The sequence below is a fragment of the Sorghum bicolor genome, chromosome 3, assembly GCF_000003195.3.
Source record: "Sorghum bicolor cultivar BTx623 chromosome 3, Sorghum_bicolor_NCBIv3, whole genome shotgun sequence".
In the NCBI taxonomy this organism is placed as follows: domain Eukaryota; kingdom Viridiplantae; phylum Streptophyta; class Magnoliopsida; order Poales; family Poaceae; genus Sorghum; species Sorghum bicolor.
In genome coordinates this window covers 68,088,435-68,106,573 of record NC_012872.2, presented here as the reverse complement: position 1 = coordinate 68,106,573, position 18,139 = coordinate 68,088,435, and the positions used below count along the sequence as shown (strand labels likewise).

The window sequence follows — 18,139 nt, the reverse complement described above, 5'->3', positions numbered from 1 at the left end:
TGTTATCAGAGAAAAAAAAAAGGAGGCAAGGACACTAAATCTTCCTTAAAGAACTAGCAGTGTAAAGCTACAGTATCGACATAATTTGAAACATATAGTTTTTACAAAACAATTACCACAAAAGGATAGCTTAGAATGAACCATAGGCATTCACTAGGACAGCAGCAAACAATACTACCGAATGTACAATGCATCTTAAATATCACAGTTACTGAACACGCGTGTCTCTTGCTGGTTCAATTTTATTTCTGGTTATAATCCGAATGGATAACAGAACTCACATCCGATTCCCCACTTCTTTTAGAGGAGAGCAAATGTTTTGACCATTCCTCCAAGCTTTTGCGGTGAAGAGTGTTCATGCTAATATAAGGTCGCTTCTCACGGATCATTTGCTCAGCAGCTTTCCAATCTTCAGCCAATCCTAATGCAACAAGAAGCGCGCACATCACACAGACACTTCTGCCATGACCTGTTAATATAACACGCCATTAAATATTATTGAACTTATAAGTTCAATTGGATGGCATATTAGATAAGTGAGGAAGTGGTAAGAACAAGCAATAATAAAGAGGTTTTATTTTGGAAACTAGTAACAAGGAGGTTTAAGCTAAGACCAGTGCACATATCCAGAGCTTAATTTTCTTTCAATGTTTGAGCTTAGATTTGGCGAAAAAATCTATTTAAAGTCTGGTACTATTACAAGACTGTCTACACAACATATGGGGATGAACCTTATAGTGTCCGAATGTAATGCAATGCTGTTCAGCTTATGCATGACAGTTTTACTTCTTGTCGCAGATAAGAACAACTAAATAAGACATGGCCAATAATCACTTGAAATAAGATGACACAAGAAATGAAAAAATAACATATCCTATAGGCTGACGCCAAAGATTCCATCCAAAAAAAACCATATTTGGACTGTGCTTCAACTATATGAACTGTGCTTGAACTATTAGATAATCATAGTCAATGATAACATCACAGTTTCCACCGCTATTCCAAAACCGTACATGAAACCTTAGCTTCATACGGATCCTCTATGATCAGAAAAAAGAGAAGGATTATTTCGTTTCGGTATTATCCCCTGAGCATAGATATAATTAGGTAAGATGAAATTGATTGGAAAACCCAAAATTAGACCAAACCCCCCTTTGCCGGATTATTACCAATATAATCACAAAAGGCTAATTTTTCAAGAATTTTAGACCAAGCTTCTCATAAACTAAGATTTTCGGCTAACCCATCGCTAACTCTTCGATATATCTCTTGCTGAAAGTATCCCTGATCCCACTGATAACGAGTAGGCCCAAATAATTCGATTGGGGTAGTTGCTAATCCATACCACATATTCCGGCAACTACGAAAGCAGCAAAAAAAAAACAAGTACAGTTTCAATATTGCCAATAACCCTTTGTGTTACACAATATATGGTTCACTGATATGATGGAACTCCATTGTGAATCATCATGGTCTGGAGTTAAACATGGTCTCAACAGTTATCTAAATATGGCTAATCTACAGAAATGCATTTAGGAACATAAATATAAGTATTTGCAAGAAAAACACATAGGAAAATACAAAACAGTCCCTATCCAAACATAGGCAGAAGAGCATAATTACCATAGGCACAGTGGACATAGACAGGCTTGTTCTGTGACCGCTTTCTCACAGCCCATCGCACGGCAGACTCAATTTGTGATGGCTGAGGAGCCCTCGTATCCCAGGTAGCAACACACAGATATGCATTGTTAGATATAGTCGAGCTTTTTGGCAGCTCACACGTGCAATCTATGATTGCAGGGTCACCTGGTGGCAGGTGTTCAACCGAAGAAGGCCATCCTCCAACAAACACTCCATCTGCAACCTCAGTGTATAAAGGCTCATTTTTCACAAATCTTCGTAGCAGCACAAACAGGTGAATGAAAAGAAGAAATGGTGAGAACATGATCCATGACCACAACGGAAAACTTCCATCAGATGCTTTGCCAAGGAGTAAAGGAAGATCAATCGATGGGTGGGAAGCTATCGAGATTAGTATTGCAATCACGGATGCATATATGAGAGGAAATGAGATAAGGGTCACTCCTAGTCCTTGGAAAAAACACGCCACAGAAAGCAGGACAGCAGCCTTCAGTCCAATCAACCTGGATATTCCCCAACCCATCTCTGCAGGTAATTAGACATGGACTGAGTTCAATAATAATCAAGGAGGAACAAGCACACACACACACACACACAAACACACACACAAGGTATTTAAAGCAGCCTTAGAGTAATTTCACAACAAGAAACCATAGCTTGTTTAACAAACACAATATTCAGTGACATAACTTTATTCAATACAGAAAGATTGAAGAATTATTGCCACAGGTGAACAGAGGCTGTTCAAACTGCTTCCTTTCTATCCTAGCCAGGAAGGCTCCAGATAGCTAATTCGGTTCTCTCACCCTGCCAACTTTCTAACTTTGCACTTTAAAAGTCCATTCAACTGTGCCGGAGCAGATACACAAACACAGAAAGCATTTGGAGAGGGTCTGGCATTAAATGACAAAAAACACCAGATGCTGGCAGCCATATGGTCTGCAAGCCTCTCTGCCTAAGGATGAGGCTGGGCTTAGAGTCATTAACTTGAAAACATGGAATAAGGCCCACCTTGTGAAACATCTCCACAAATTCTTCAATAAGGGAGAAATACCTTGGTACAGCTTGTTTTGGGAAAACACTAACGGAATGGTAAATTACCTGGTAACCAAAAAAAAAAGGTTGCTTTTGGTGGCGAGATATTCTCAGGCTGTTGGATTCATATAAAGGGCTTGCTTCAGCTAACATTCAGAATGGTGAATGGTCAGTTTTGCTATTTTTGGGAGGATCTTTGGCTAGGAGCTATCTTTACCCTGAGTTGTTCTCCTTTGCAAAGAACAAGAAAATAACTTTCCATAAGGCTGTTCTGACCTCCCCTCTACACAATCTCTTTCACCTGTCCTTGTGGGAACAGACTTATGCACAATTGCAATCTTTGATGCAGGTATTGGATGCTATTTTTGACAGAAGGTCCTGATATTTGGACTTAATTTTGAGCTCTCTGTTTTATAAGCTAGCAAAAGCTTATTGTCACCTCATAGAGCATTCTGATGCTCACCCAGTTTTCAAGTGGATTTGGAAGACTTCCTGTCAACAGAAACATAAAGTATTCTTTTGGCGCCTCCTCAATGATAGAATGAGCACAACAGGTTTACTGAAAGGGATAAATATGGATTTGTCGTCATTTGATTCTGTTCTATGCTCCCTCAGTCATGAGGGATCTTTGGAACACATATTTCTGGCGATATCCTTTTGACATGGCACCTGCTGGTCTAGTCTAAGTTTGTTTCTGGTTAATCAAGAGGATCCTTTTCGAAACCTTCAAAATTCAGTTGGGTGTTCCTTTCTATCCAGAAGTGATTATTCCTATGTGCTGGAGTTTATGGATTTCAAGAAATGGCCTCATCTTTCAAGGTGTTCAGCCAACAGTTACTGATTGCAGAGAAATCTTCAAAAGATAATTTGCATTGGTTATCCATGTTGCGAAGAAGAAATAATTTCCTTTAATACAAGAATGGCTACATGACTTTGTTAATTCTGCTCATTTTTTCTGTTTCTCTGTTTTTATCTCTTCTAATATATATTATCCAGTAGGGGCAAGCCCTAAGTTTCTCAAAAAAAAAGGCATTCACTACTATGCCTGCTCAGATGTATTTTGTTTCCAAGTCAGAGTCCTTAGCAGTTCAATGAATTAAAACTCAATGCATCTCGCGTTCACTAATTCACAACTATGCCCATTAGCAATCAACCTCCATAATTTACATGTTGTCATCTTTAATTAGCACAATCACATGGATCTGAAAATTTCACCATTTTGAAAAATGCGCGACACGACACGATCAACTTAAAAAACACATGGATACTCTTTGTATTCCCAGGAAGTAGCACTTCACAGTGGCACACGATTATTTCGCCCAGAGCGCCTTTGATCACAAAGCTCTGAAAACTAGCACAAAATCAATTCAAGATCAAAAGGACAGAAGCAAAACCTTATCTCAGCTTTCCCCTCGAGTCTGCAAATCCAGGAGATTCACGCGCGATTCACAGCTCCAGGAAGGCTTCGGAGGAGATTCTCCCGCCGCTAGTTGGCCTCGCCCGCCTCGTCGGGTCCTAGCGCTGCCCCCTCCCCTAAACGGCACGCAGAGCGCTGCCCGGGTCGCGCTACCTAGGGTTTCGGAGCTCACCGATGGCGTCACGTGGCGGTGGGGATTGTCCCTCTCTGCTCTCTGAAACCGTTGAAGAGAGGAGAGGATGACTGGAGACGAGTCCGGACGTGGCTCGCTGGCTGTGTGATCGCGTCGCCTGTGCCGTGCCCGTGCGTGCCATGATCCGATGGGGAATCTCGTATATGGGCTTGCAGCAAATCTAGAGCCCACATGCCATGTTTCCGCTAGTCTTCTTGTAGCGCGGGCCCTCTCTTTTTTTTTCTTCGACCAGAGAGCGATAGTATCCGATTACTTCCTTAATCCCAATCCCAAAAATATATAATTCTAAAATAATAGTTCTAAGTTTTCTAAAAAAAAATTTGTATTAAAATTTATTACTAATTTTCATACTAAATAATTATCACTAGATTTATATTTCATAATGTAGATATTTGGAATGATAAAATTTTTCTTAGATCAGGAGGCTTTTACATGTATGTGTAACATCCCAAAAATTCACATTCAAAAATCACTCGCATTAAAAATTATTTTTAAAATATATTTCAAAAACTATAAAATAATTTGAGCTCTAATGACCCCTGCTAATTTCTCTCTAACCATGCATGTGTGGGCCATAAGCATTAACTCCAAATAGTACATGCATGCACCATGCACTACCAGCCAAGCAAATGCCCACGTGAAGCATCCATTTCTTAATCACCGTTAGCCTTTTTCGTATGATTAAATTCCGGCCATTTCACAAATGCCACATGCTAACTCTGATTTCAATAAATCTTTTTCCTAAATTCATCTAAAATCATAATCTACCTCCCATATTAATTTCATGATTTTTAGAGCTTATTTGAATTTATGTGATTATTTATCTGTGCTTGTTGTCTGTGTCGGTCGTCGCGTATTTTAGCTGACGGAGTGAACGAGACGGAAAACGAGAACGTTGGAGACGAGTACCGCGAGTTTGACGCCGAGGACCCGGACTGTCAGCAAGAGTTTGCCGAGGACGCCGACGGAGGCAAGTCCAACCGATCCCCTTTGATGCATATTGATCCTATTTTTAAACACAACATGTAGAAGCCGTTTTAAATATTGCATGTACGATATATGTACGAAGTATTTTCGCTGCTTAGTTAAAACATGTTGAATAGCCATCCTTGAATTGATATTACCCGATAATTATCTTGTTCAAACCTAGGAACAAATAATATGCTATGACAGAAATATTATTATTTAGTATGCTTAGGACTTGTTACTCATCCTGGATACTCATCGCTATATTTTTCAAATATAATGATTTTAAAAGTAAAAGGTGTGAGTGGTGAAAATAAATTGTGGGTATTATGAAAGGGTTAATGAACAAGTTATAGATGTGATTACTATGGAGATGGGGCGGATGAGATCTCTTTTGGGGATGCCCTGGTGTTGTGGCTTATACCTTGCGGGGTTAAGCGAGAAGATATCCGCCTTGTCTCGATTAAGGACTGAGTTGATGATTCATCTTGCCTAACTCATTTATCGTACAACCACTCGCCTTGCATGGGAAAGGCTTAGTCTAAATCCCTCTAGTTAGTATGGCAATCACCTGGAGGCAGGTGTGCAACGGGACACTAAGTGATGTATGTGAAATTGTGGAAATGTATGAAAAGTGCTTTGTGAATTATTGTGGTATCATGAGATGTGGCCTTAGTGTTCCCGTGGTGAGCGCCATTACTTAGCTATGAAGGGTAATGACTTTGATGGATTTGTGCTTGCACGACGGTGTAAGTTATGGTATCCTACTTGTGGAAAAAGTGTACAACCTCTGCAGAGTGTAAATCTATCTGGATAGCCGTGTCCGCGGTCTCGGACGGGTTATGGTTTGGTTTCAATAACTAGATGGGTTGGGATGAGTGAAAGCATGTGAGAGAGTGTGATTTTGGAAATAAATGGTTGACTGCCATTGTGTTGTGAGAACAAGGGTTCAACAACACTTAAAATTGTGATCAAACCACCATTTTCAGAAATACTATCATATATGGAAAAAGAGGTCTTTTACAACAGTATTTGTAAACTGAAACCTTGCATGTGTAAAAAGAAAGCTTTATGCAAATAAAACTAAGCCTCATCCTTGATTTATCCATATGCATATATATTGTTAACCCTTCCATAGGGTAAGGTTGGATTTGCTGAGTACTTTGTACTCACCCTTGCTTTATTAAACAGAGGAAGATCCGGACTTCGATCCCGAAGTGGCGTTCGAGTAAGGTCGTGTCTGCACCCAACTAAGCATGTGGCATTGGGACTCGTCAGATGTTCGATTGTGATATCGTTTGTTTCTGGGTCCTTTGGACCTATGTTGTACTTTGGTGTCTTATTATTATAGCGTGCCTTCCTTGTCCACGCTTACCGAGACTACTGCGATGAAACTTATCTGATGTAATAAATGTGTTACTAGCCTCCTGGGACTGGTATTATATCACATTTGAGTTCCTGGTTTACCAGGGACGCTTCAGTATGCCATTATAAAAGTAGGAAATTTGCTTAGAACTCTTTTGCCCTCTATGTCACTTCCGTCAGATTCAACTCTAATGGTGTTAAATTGCACGTATGAAAAGTCAAAAATACCCTCATGTCTGAATATGCAATTATTTTTTTGTGCATCTTAACGATCTCAAGTGAAAAAAAAAACTCAAAACTAGAAAGTTGTAGATATCACCGAGATCTACAATATTTATATATATAAATATTTTTATTTGATTTTGTATAAAAATATGATTTTTCTAAGACATATTAATCATATCAAATCATCTTTTTGTACGGAATTCAATGAAGATTGTTTTTTATACAAAAATTATAGATATCATCGAAATCTATAACTTTCTAATTCTGAGTTTTTTTATTTAAAGCCATTAAGATGCTCAAAAAAATATTAATTACATATTCAAGCCTGAGGGAATTTTTGAATTTTCACCCTCACAGTTTGACACCTAAATCTGACGGAAGTGATGTGGAGAACAAAAAAGTTTAGAGTAGTGGCACCTATGACAATTCAACCTTTTTAATGGCTTGTGGATAATTATCAACTTTTATAATGGGACATAAGTAAAAGCCTCTTAGATCATACCCTAGAATTGTATTTTTTTTAATGAAGGTAACAATTGTTACTCTTGTGCTAGAGAAATACAAATGTCAATGGCATCCGTCAAAGGTGGGGAGAGCTCGCAAGACATGGCAGAGGGCGTGGAAGCGCCACCTTTGAGTCGGTAGAAGTCCAAATACTCCTTTAAAGTTTGAGACATTTGTCCAGATAATCCTCTATACTAATGTTTGGGTCAATTTAATTACTCCCTGCAGCTATTTTAGTTGGTCCAGTGTTTACCCCTTAACGAGATTTGTTATATATATTTTTCTTTATTCATGTATGCGTTGAGTTTATCAAAATTTATGAGATAGAAGACATCATAAGTTATGTTAAAATATATATATATCTTAGTTTTTTTGCCATTGTTTGATAGGTTATGAAATTTAATAATAAATTAACACCAGAGATACAATGTCGAATGAAACATAATGAAGAAAAAATCACAATGTTTTTCAAACACTACCTCAAAAAAATTGAAACTAAGATACAATTTTGTAGAAAAAAAATTAAGGTGTAAACTATCGGCTAAAATATTTGGAGGTAGTAATAAAATGAAAGAGATTTTAGTTTTCAGGACATTTTTTTCTAAAAAATACTTTTGTTACATTTCACTCTACTCCATAGAACAATGTGGGCCAAAATCATTTGAGGCCCCTATATATACCAGACCAAAAAAAAGACACCTACCTTTAGATTGCGGGCAACAATGTGGGCCAAAATCATTTGAGGCCCTATATACACACCAGGCAAAAATATACAGAACAACTGCAGTTAAATTTAAATCGAGATCACATGGATTGTAATTGTTGTGTTTTGGGTATGCTTGGTTGCTAGCCAGAGCACACGACCGCCATCGCCTAAGGTGTGGCGTTATGTTTGGGCGGCACACTCAAAAGCAATCGTGAAAAGATGTGGCGGCCGCAATTATTTCACCAATTAAGCACGTTACTTTTTATGTGGCTCCACCTAAGCTTCGGCGTGACATCCTGTGGCGCGAAACCAAACACGCCCTCCGGCTGAAACACCCGACCTTTTACATTTCTGCATGCCGGTTGTTTTCTTGCTTGTGAACACTTGGTTGTTGGTAGCCTCTGAAGTCTGAAACAACCGCATCCAAGCTAGACAGCACACTCGCAGGAGAATACCAGAATCAAATGCAAGAGATGATACACATACATACATACGGCGGCATAGTAATAGTATGGACCATGTCAAATAAACATGGACGAAAAAAAAAAAACCCTACGCCCTCTGCCATGTCTTGCGAGCATCGATCAGACACTTTAGAGGGGTGCGACAAGGCGATTCGCTATCGCCGATGTTGTTCATACTGGCGATGGACATCCTACACCGGTTGTTCGACAAAGCAAGCAGGGATGGAGTCCTGCGGCCACTGCGGGTACCGGAAATCAAATACCGGTGCAGCCTATATGCCGACGATGCCATCCTATTCATCAAGCCCACAAGACAGGAGGCACGAGCAGTGAAGGAGATTCTAAACGTGTTCGGTCAGGCCTCGGGGCTGAAGACCAACTTGGCCAAATGCTCTATCACGCCGATCTTCGGGGGCGAGGATACGCTGAACGACATCGTCAGTATCCTCGGCTGCCAGGTTCAGCCGTTCCCCATCCGCTACCTGGGACTACCGTTGTCAACAAAAAAGATAGCCAAGGCCGAGGTACACTCCATCGTTGAAGCCGTCGCGCGCAAGCTGCTGCCATCTCACGGCACATTGATGGCCCGCGGTGGGCGCCTAGTGTGGATTAAATCTGTGCTGCGCGCAGTGCCAGTCTACGCAATGATGGCGGACAGCCTGCCGCTGTGGGCAATCAGGGAGATTGACGCCATTTGCAGAAAATTCCTGTGGGTCGGCAAGGAAGAATCCATCAGAGGCAGATGCCTGGTCGCATGGAAGACTGCCTGCAGGCCGACCGAGCTAGGGGGGCTAGGCATCGCCGACCTGCGACTAGCCAGGTTTGCCCTTCAAACTCGCTGGCTATGGTTGCAGAAGACAGACAGTGACAGGGCCTGGAGCTCTCTACCTCTGAATGTCGACACCGAAGTCCAGGCCTTTTTCCGGGCATCTTCTTTCACCGAGCTCGGCGACGGGAACGACACTCTTTTCTGGGACGATCGATGGATTGCGGGAAGGGCGCCATCAGACATAGCGCCAAACCTCGTCAAGCTGGTCTCCAAACGGGTGAGATCACGGCTCACAGTCAGGCAAGGATTGGACAACAGGGCCTGGACTCGAGGGATCACCGGCAGCATGAGCATCGCGCAAATCGCTGAGTTCCTTGATCTGTGGCAGGCAACAACGCACACCGAGCTACGGGCACAGCCTGACCGCACCATTTGGCGATGGACACCTGACGGCAGGTACACTGCAACATCTTCATACAGGATGATGCATGAGGGCGCAGTTCCGTTCCGCGGGCACAAGCTCATCTGGAAGACCTGGGCCCCGATGAAGGTGAAGGTTTTCCTCTGGCTGTCCTTCCGAAGACGACATTGGACCAATGATCGTCGTGCACGACACGGGCTGGAGGCTAGGACAGAGTGTTACCTCTGCGACCAGGCTGCGGAGACGATCGACCACATCCTCAGTACTTGTCCCTTCACAAGAGAGGTGTGGCACCACCTGTGCGAGGCACTCGGCCGACCCTTGCCTGCCGCGCGGCCTCCAGTTCTGGCTTGGTGGGCCAGTCTGAGGAGCTCTTGGCAAGGAAACTCGAGAAAGGGATTCGATTCCCTCTTCGCGCTGACCTCTTGGACCATCTGGAAGGAGCGCAACGCGCGATGCTTCAGGGAATCAGCAACCACAATTCCAGAGCTCCTGACGATGATCAAGGCGGAGGCAGAACAGTGGGCGAATGCGGGCGCGAAAAACTTATGGAGTCTAGCGTCGGGGGTAGCTAGCTGCCACCTTTTCTTCATTGTAAGTTTTGGGTTGCCCGGCTAACCGGGGTGTACTGAACTTTCTCACTTAATACAAAGATACGCAACTCTCTTGCGTATTCGAGAAAAAAAAAATAACTTTGTGTTGAGTTACTATCTTACAGCTGGTTTATTGTTTGTACAACCCCAGGCTTATATGAACAGCAGCAAGCCAACGCGGAAGCTCTTGCCCCATATCTAGTTCTAGTCCCTCGCAGACGTCCCTTGCATCAATCACATGGCATATACTGTTTACTAACGGTGCTGCAACCGACAGGTACATCACTCCCATGGAATCAAGCGGATTGGAACTGCACAACGCGAGTCAGTCGTCACAAGTTCACCACATGGCGCTGCCCCAGCGGCGCAGCCCGCGACCGCCCTTCTTGGCGCTCACATTCTCCCTTGCCTGCTCCATCATCTTCTCCACCAGCTGAAACAGACACAAAAGCCATGGCAGGTTGCCTTCAGGACACTGTCTTGACAAAGCATGTGGATTGTTACACTGACAACTAGCAAATGATCGAGCATGTCGACTGTTACACTGACAACTAGCAAATGATCGACAATCCCTAAAAGGATAGCGCGGTTGAGGGGAAATTACCATCTTTTTCTTCGATAACAGAATCGTCTTCTGCAAAAGAAAATGGAACAGAGACATTGTGTCTGATCAGATCAACGCATAGTACTAGATAGGAAAAGATCAATGCGAAGTAGAACAAGACAGGAAAATGAGATGATGAACAAATGTATCGGTTCCCAGTACCTCCTCTGCTCTGAGGCGCTCGTTCTCCTCCTTGAGATGGTTCAGTTCAGCCTCAAGCTCCACGGTATATGCCTGCACCAGCACCAGCATCATGATTCATGAGCACACTGAGTCTGTCAATGACACACAAAGAACAAGAAATTGACGAGAACAACATGCACACCTGCTTCCTGGCTCGTGACCGGGCCGCTGATTCGCGGTTCTTGATCATGCGCCGCTGCCGGCGCTCCACGGTCTTCTCGGTGCACCCGTCCTCGGGGGAGTCGCGCTTCCGCGCGCCGCCGCCACCGCCGTTCCGGACCATCCCTCCGTTGCCAATGCAGTTCATCATCTCCGCCTGCGTCATCGCGCTCATCCCGTCCGACGACCCCGGGCTGACGGCGGCGGCCGCCACGCACTGAGACGGCGGCGGAGGCGGCACCACCGCCATGCCCCCAGGGTACCCGTTGTGGTACCCCATGCCGTCACCCATCACCGGGTACACGGCGTTGTGCGGCACCGGCGCCGCCACTTGGTACATCATGGGAGCCGCGGCGTGCTGCATGCCCATCGGCCCGGCCGGGACCATGCCGACGGCCTGGCCGCCGTGGCCGGCGAAGGCCCCCCGCACGACGCCGGCCTTCACCAGGAAGTCCTCCAGCGTCATCTCGCCCAGCGTCACCTGCCGCCCGCTGCCCGCGACACCGCCGACGCCGCCGCTCCCCATCTGGGGCTGCACCACGGCCTGCGGCGTCGCGTTGGCGTTGGCCTGGGAATCCGCGGGGTCCTGGTTGATCTCGGCCCAGACCTCCTCCACCGTCTTCCGGGACAGCGGCGGCGGCAGCGCGAACGACCCCTGCCGAACCAACCCGCTCGCTCCTGCTCCGTTCTCACCTGTCCCCGCCGCCGCCGCCGCCACGGGCATCATCATGGGCTCCCGCTCCGTTCCCTCCTTGCTGCATCCGCCGGTGCCGGTGGCGGCCTGGAACTCCTCGGCGTTCCATATGTTGGCCATGAACTCGTCCATGTTCATGGACCCGAAGTTGCGCCCCGGCTCGCACAGCGAGTTCTGCAGCTCCTCCAGCGTCAGCGACATGATGGACGACTGCCGCGCCAGCGGATCCTGCTCCTCGGTGGCGGCGGCGCTGGTCCTGCCGGCGCGCTGCTGCGAGGTGACCTCCTGCTCGTCGAGGGCCCTCACGTTCTTGCTCATATCCGACGCCATCTATCACGCATTCACGCTCGTTCTGCAAGACTCCTTTAAGCACTCTGCTGATGCGTTCGCGGCAGGCGTCACGCGGCCCTTATTATAGCCTGCATGCGAAAGCCAGGCGTGGTGATTAGAAACGGTTCGGGCTAGATGGATCACGTCGGTGCATGCATCGAGAAAACCCAGGTGCGGTGCAGGTGCCGGGTGCGGCGGGTGGTGCTTGTCGTAAGGGCTTCAATAATTAGGCAGTTTCATTTTTATTTGACAAATATTATCTAATTACCGAGTAATTATATTTAAAAAAAATCGTGTCGTGATTTACAGACAAATTATATAATTAGTTTTAATTTTTATCTATATTTAATGCTCTATACATGTGCCGTAAGATTCAATGTGACAGAAAATCTTAAAAAAAATTGATTTTGGAGGTGAACTAAACAAGGCCATAATAAACTAGGCGTCGGGCTACAGTTGCAATTCACTTACATTTAGAGCCGATATAATGGATTTTATAGCCAAGCTAATACTGATATGGAGGAAAGAAGAGAGGAGAGAGATCATAACTTGACTCTTATGTAAGTACCAAGTTAGACATGGATACAAAGGTAGTAGTGGGCCTAAATAGCAAGTGTTGTGAAAAGGAATAGAAAAGAGAAAATATTTTAAAGACAAGTATTACACAACTTATTGTATAACTTGGCTTATAGCCAAGCACTTGGCTCTATTATTGACCTTGCTCTTAGGCCTTCTTTAGTTCGCAAAAAAAATTTAGCTTTACTTACCGTATCACTTTCATTTGCACTCCCTTCGTCAAAAAAAAAATGATGTTTTTGACTTTTAGAAATCATGTTTGACCGTTGGTGTTATTCAAAAATTTTATATAAATTATAAAATAAATAAATTATTAGTAAAATATCTCTAATGATAAAATAGGCCTTAACCAAATATATAATATCTATGTAAAAATTTGAATAAGACGGACGATCAAATAAGATGTCTAAAATTCTAAAACGACACTCTTTTTAGGACGGAGAGAGTATCTGATAATTATTGTCTAATTATATACTAATTAGACTTAAAAATTTTGTCTTGCAGATTACAGACATAATAATTTTTAATTTTATCTATACTTAATGCTTTGTACATGCATGCAAAGGTTTGATGTGACGAAAAAATCTGAAATTTTTTTACAACTAAGGCCTTGTTTGGTTGGTGAAAATTTTTGGTTTTAGATACTATAATTATTGTCCAACCATGGATTAACTAGGCTCAAAAAATTCGTCTCGTAAATTACAGACAAACTATATAATTAGTTATTTTTAATCTATATTTAGTGCTCTATACATGTGCCATAAAACTTAATGTAACAAAAAATCTTGAAATTTTTTAAACAGACTTAAACAAGCATTGTTTTCTCTCAAAACAAATCTAGGCCTTGTTTAGTTTCGATTTTTTTTGGTTTTCGAGACTGTAGCATTTTCGTTTTTATTTGACAAACATTGTCCAATCATGAAGTAACTAGACTTAAAAGATTCATCTTACGATTTACAGGTAAACTGTACAATTAGTTTTTATTTTATTTATATTTAGTGCTCTATACATGTGCCGCAAGATTCGATGTGACGGAGAATCTTTAAAAGTTTTTAGTTTTTAAGTGAACTAAACAAGGCCTAATCACCTTCGACTGGACGCTGAATAGACTCTTCCTCGTTTGGATCTATCTGCTTAGGACAAAGCTAGAATCTTTCTTGCAGGAGGACGATCTTCTGCGCTCTCCTACGCCTACGCGTCGTCGCATGCTACGCAGAGGCCAGAGCGTAGTTCTATGACTGACAGGACTCGGACGACATTCAGGCATTCAGCACGTGCTTGTTGTCGACTTATCTTTTGCCGCACGAGATCACATACTCTCTCCGTTCTAAAAAAGAGTGACGTTTTTGACTTTGAGATATCGCATTTGACCGTTCGTCTTATTCAAAAATTTTATGTAAATTACAAAATAAATTAATCATGAGCAAAGTATCTCTAATGATAAAATAAGTCTTAACAAGATATATAATATTTATATATAAAATTTGAATAAGACGAATGATCGAATAAGATGTCTGAAATTCTAAAACGACATTCTTTTTGGAACGGAGTGAGTAGATGAGTAGATAGAATAGACACCGGCAGTGTTAGGGCCTGTTTAGATTGTGGATGAAAATTTTTTGGGTGTCACATCGGATGTGTCGGAAGGATGTCGGGAGGGGTTTTTAGAAACTAATAAAAAAACAAATTACATAGCTCGTCAGGAAACTGCAAGACAAATTTATTAAGCATAATTAATCTGTCATTAGCATATGTGGGTTACTGTAGCACTTAAGGCTAATCATGGAGTAACTAGGCTTAAAAGATTCGTCTCGTGATTCTCAACTAAACTGTGTAATTAGTTTATTTTTTTATCTATATTTAATGTTCCATGCATGTGTCCAAAGATTCGATGGGATGGATGAAAAATTTTTTGGTAGGGAACTAAACAGGGCCTTATACGAAAACTAGGCCTCCTTTTTTTCAGTTTCTTTTATATATATAAAAATGAGTGTGAGGTATGCGTGCTCTGTTCTGTTGTCTTGCGGAGAAGCCAATGTAGCGCGGCTGACGTTGCTCTCCGTCCGTTTCCCAAACGGAACATGTCACTGCTGATAGAGCGCGAGGAGGCGTGACCATCTGAACTGTTTTCCCACGGCTTCCGTGGGGATACAGGCATACAGCCAACCCGGCCGTCAGTCCGTGCGCGAAGCGCGAGATCTGACGATCACGCTATTGACATATAGCTCGGCCGCCGCGAAGAGCCCACCTCAGAGCGGACGTAGCGTGATCGTCTACTCGATCCTATTCAAACTCGAAGGGCGCGCTACGTACCGTCCCGACCTCCCAGTATTTGTATGTGCATGACGTACTTGTCCGAGTACAGTGTACCGCAGAAAGATAGCACGTAGTACTGGCGTGCTACTGCTCCATCTCCAGAATCTAGTGCCTCGTTTCATATAATCCAAACACTTTTAAAGATTTCTCATCACAGTCTTGCAGCCAAGTATGAAGCATTAAATATAAATAAAAAGATAATTAATTGTATAATTTGTTTATAATTTGCGAGACAATTTTTTTAACCCTAGTTGAGCTTATAATTAGACAATAATTATTAAATACAAACAAAATCGCTACAGGTCCAAATAAAAAAAAAGATCTAAACAAGGAATACATCTGTGTCTAGTCTGAAGTCTGAGGCCTTATTTAGTTCCCAAAATTTTTTGCTTTGGGACACTGTAGCATTTTCATTTTTATTTGACAAACATTATCCAATTATGAACTAACTAATCTTAAAAAATTTATCTCATGATTTACAGATAAACTATACAATTACTTTTTTTCATTTATATTTAATACTCAATGCATATGCCGCAAGATTCAACATAACAGAGAATTTTGAAAATTTTTGGCTATCTTTTTATAACTAAAAAAGGCCTGAACTCAAGCATCCTGGTAGCTTTTTTTTTTTAGGGAAAAGCATCTTGGTAGCTGCACGAAAGTGCAGGGCAATTGTTGCGATTTCGGGCTGGACCGTCTATGTTCTAGAAGGAAGGCCCACAATATACTCTATCTGGTCCATAATTCCCATGTTGGCCCATCGTAGGCCCATGACCATGAGCAGATAACACTTGCGAGAACAATTCTGGAGGGTGCTTACATACCGTACCTTGTCTGCAGCATCCCAAACGTGCCTATAGAATCATTAATTTTATACTAGTATATCATGGAAAATTTAAGCTTCGGTACAAACTATATAAAAAAGACAAACCAGGATTTGAACTAATCTGCAATCCCCAATCATTCGTATTGCCAGTTTGCCTTTCCTTTTTCCGAGATTTTTTCTTCAAAATTTTGACGTGCATAAATAATTGCACTATCCGTCCATTCATGTGTATTGATGGATTTTTCGTACTCTTTTAAGTGTGTCACCATGCCTTGGTTAGGTCCCTAGTTTATTTAGGTTTCCAATTTTTCCTTTGTGGTAGCTAGAAGAATATCCCTTATCACCACAAAGAAGAAGAAGAAGAAGAAGAAGAAGAAGAAGAAGAAGAAGAAGGAGGAGGAGGAAGAATATTTTTTAGAAGAAATCAATTTATTCTATGTACACCATTGCGCTATGCACACGTTCTCCACTATGTTTAACCTCTCGTAGTTTTTTAAAATATCTCATCAAAACCATTCAAACACCTATTACAGGCGAAGGTACATAATTTAGTCCTATGTCCTATGTCAAGGACAAAAATGTACTCAGTTCATTTTAATTTATAAGTCATTTGACTTTTTTAACACGACTATCCATCTTATTTAAAAAATTATACAAAATTTCATATTTTTTTTGTTATGACTTAGTTTATTAATAAAAATTCTAAAAAATAACTTAAATTTGACTTTTTTTTTAAATAAGACGATTGGGATGGAGGGAGTAGTACGAGAGGAGCTGTTTGCTTTTCATGAAAAAACATAGCTAAAAAGTAATATTTACTAATTTATTATAACAGAAAATGAATGACTGAAAAACTACGAACAAACGAACGGAGGCAAAGCATGGATCGTGTAGAGTTTCCTTTCGTCAAAGATTCTTTTGACGGGTTACCGGCACAAGCCGGCGGCATGCCCATATGAATGGTACTGTTCCCATTGTATAGGCTACCTCAACTGCAAAAGGATGAAAGGAATGGAGGACCAAACATGCAGCAAGAGAAATTTGCTTCTTCATGACTACGGCGAAAGAGGAAGAATCAATAGCATAATTCCACCTGCAGTAATCCATCGATGGAGCTAGTTTCTACCGAATGCTGCTGTCAGCTCCAATCAAGAATTTCGCGGCAAACAGTACCAAACAGGCAAACACCTCGCATTTCTAACTGAATCCCAACCGAGCAGAGATGGCACTATGGCAGTGAAAGACGGCTGCATGGTGAAATGGAGGTCGGTCGAGAGCAAAGACGAGGCGACGCGGTACGTACCTCCTCAGGCGCCGGCGCCGCGGAAGGGAGCCACCGCCACCGGTCACCGGAGGCGGCTGTGCGCGGAAGGCGCCGTCCGTCCTGCAGGCAGGCGATGCGCAAGCGGCCAAGCTTCGCTCTCGACCTGCCGCGGCAAAGTGCCAAACGAGCCGCCGAAGCGACCGAGTGGTAAACGTAAACGGGGGAAGCGAGACCTGCCGCGGGGACGCGGGCATATGTTGGCGTGTGGTGGGGGCGTGGTGGGGTGGGGATGCGGCGCCGAAACGGGGGCAATTAGCTAGACTAGACATGTGCGCTGCCATTACTTATAGGCGCGGCCGCGTGGGGGCGACCGCTGCTCGCTCGCCCCCCTCTGTGTTTGGACGTGTCGGGCTCGTCGGCACGTTGCCTTTCCACCACCACCAGCGATCGCTATCCTTTCCTTCCGGGGAAGCGATGGGCTCCGAGTTCCGAGGGGCCGCTACGGCTCAGCCCCCCCTGCATGCGGCTTGCTTCCGCCTCGGGGTTTTCTCAGGCCTGCTGCCCAGCAGTCTGCCGCGCGTTATCTCCTTGCTTTTGCCCTGCCGCGTAGCGCGCCACAGAGTGCCACTGCTTCGGGGCACAAGCGCCGGTGCACACCGGAGGAACGCTTGGAGTGTGATACACTCTGCATGACGGATTTGCGCCAAGTTTAGAGCCGGTTCGATTTTTACGGGGAAAAGAAAACAAGAATGGAAAAAAAAAGCAAACCGTTTTTCAAAAAGGATATTAACCAAGAGCTGAGACGAGTTGGGCTCTCTACCTCACGTACACTTAAATACGTATAAACAGACACTCCTATGTGAATGACCAGTGTATACTGAA

At 43.2% G+C, this 18,139-nt stretch overlaps 2 protein-coding genes and 1 pseudogene across 2 annotated transcripts; 1 reads left to right on the top strand and 2 right to left on the bottom strand.

Annotated features, from left to right (window-relative positions):
• On the bottom strand, positions 9–1,949 carry LOC8058946. Its single transcript, XM_021456775.1, has 3 exons — positions 1,810–1,949; positions 1,624–1,705; positions 9–469 (listed from the first exon to the last, which is right to left on the bottom strand). The coding sequence occupies exons 1-3, from the start codon at positions 1,885–1,887 to the stop codon at positions 243–245; spliced, it is 387 nt and encodes a 128-aa protein (XP_021312450.1). The 5' UTR covers positions 1,888–1,949; the 3' UTR covers positions 9–242.
• On the top strand, positions 1,923–4,169 carry LOC110433761 (annotated as a pseudogene).
• On the bottom strand, positions 10,383–17,548 carry LOC8062352 (protein ABSCISIC ACID-INSENSITIVE 5). The gene is made up of 5 exons (XM_021457652.1): positions 17,297–17,548; positions 11,232–12,361; positions 11,069–11,140; positions 10,907–10,936; positions 10,383–10,735 (listed from the first exon to the last, which is right to left on the bottom strand). The coding sequence occupies exons 2-5, from the start codon at positions 12,270–12,272 to the stop codon at positions 10,643–10,645; spliced, it is 1,236 nt and encodes a 411-aa protein (XP_021313327.1). The 5' UTR covers positions 12,273–12,361; positions 17,297–17,548; the 3' UTR covers positions 10,383–10,642.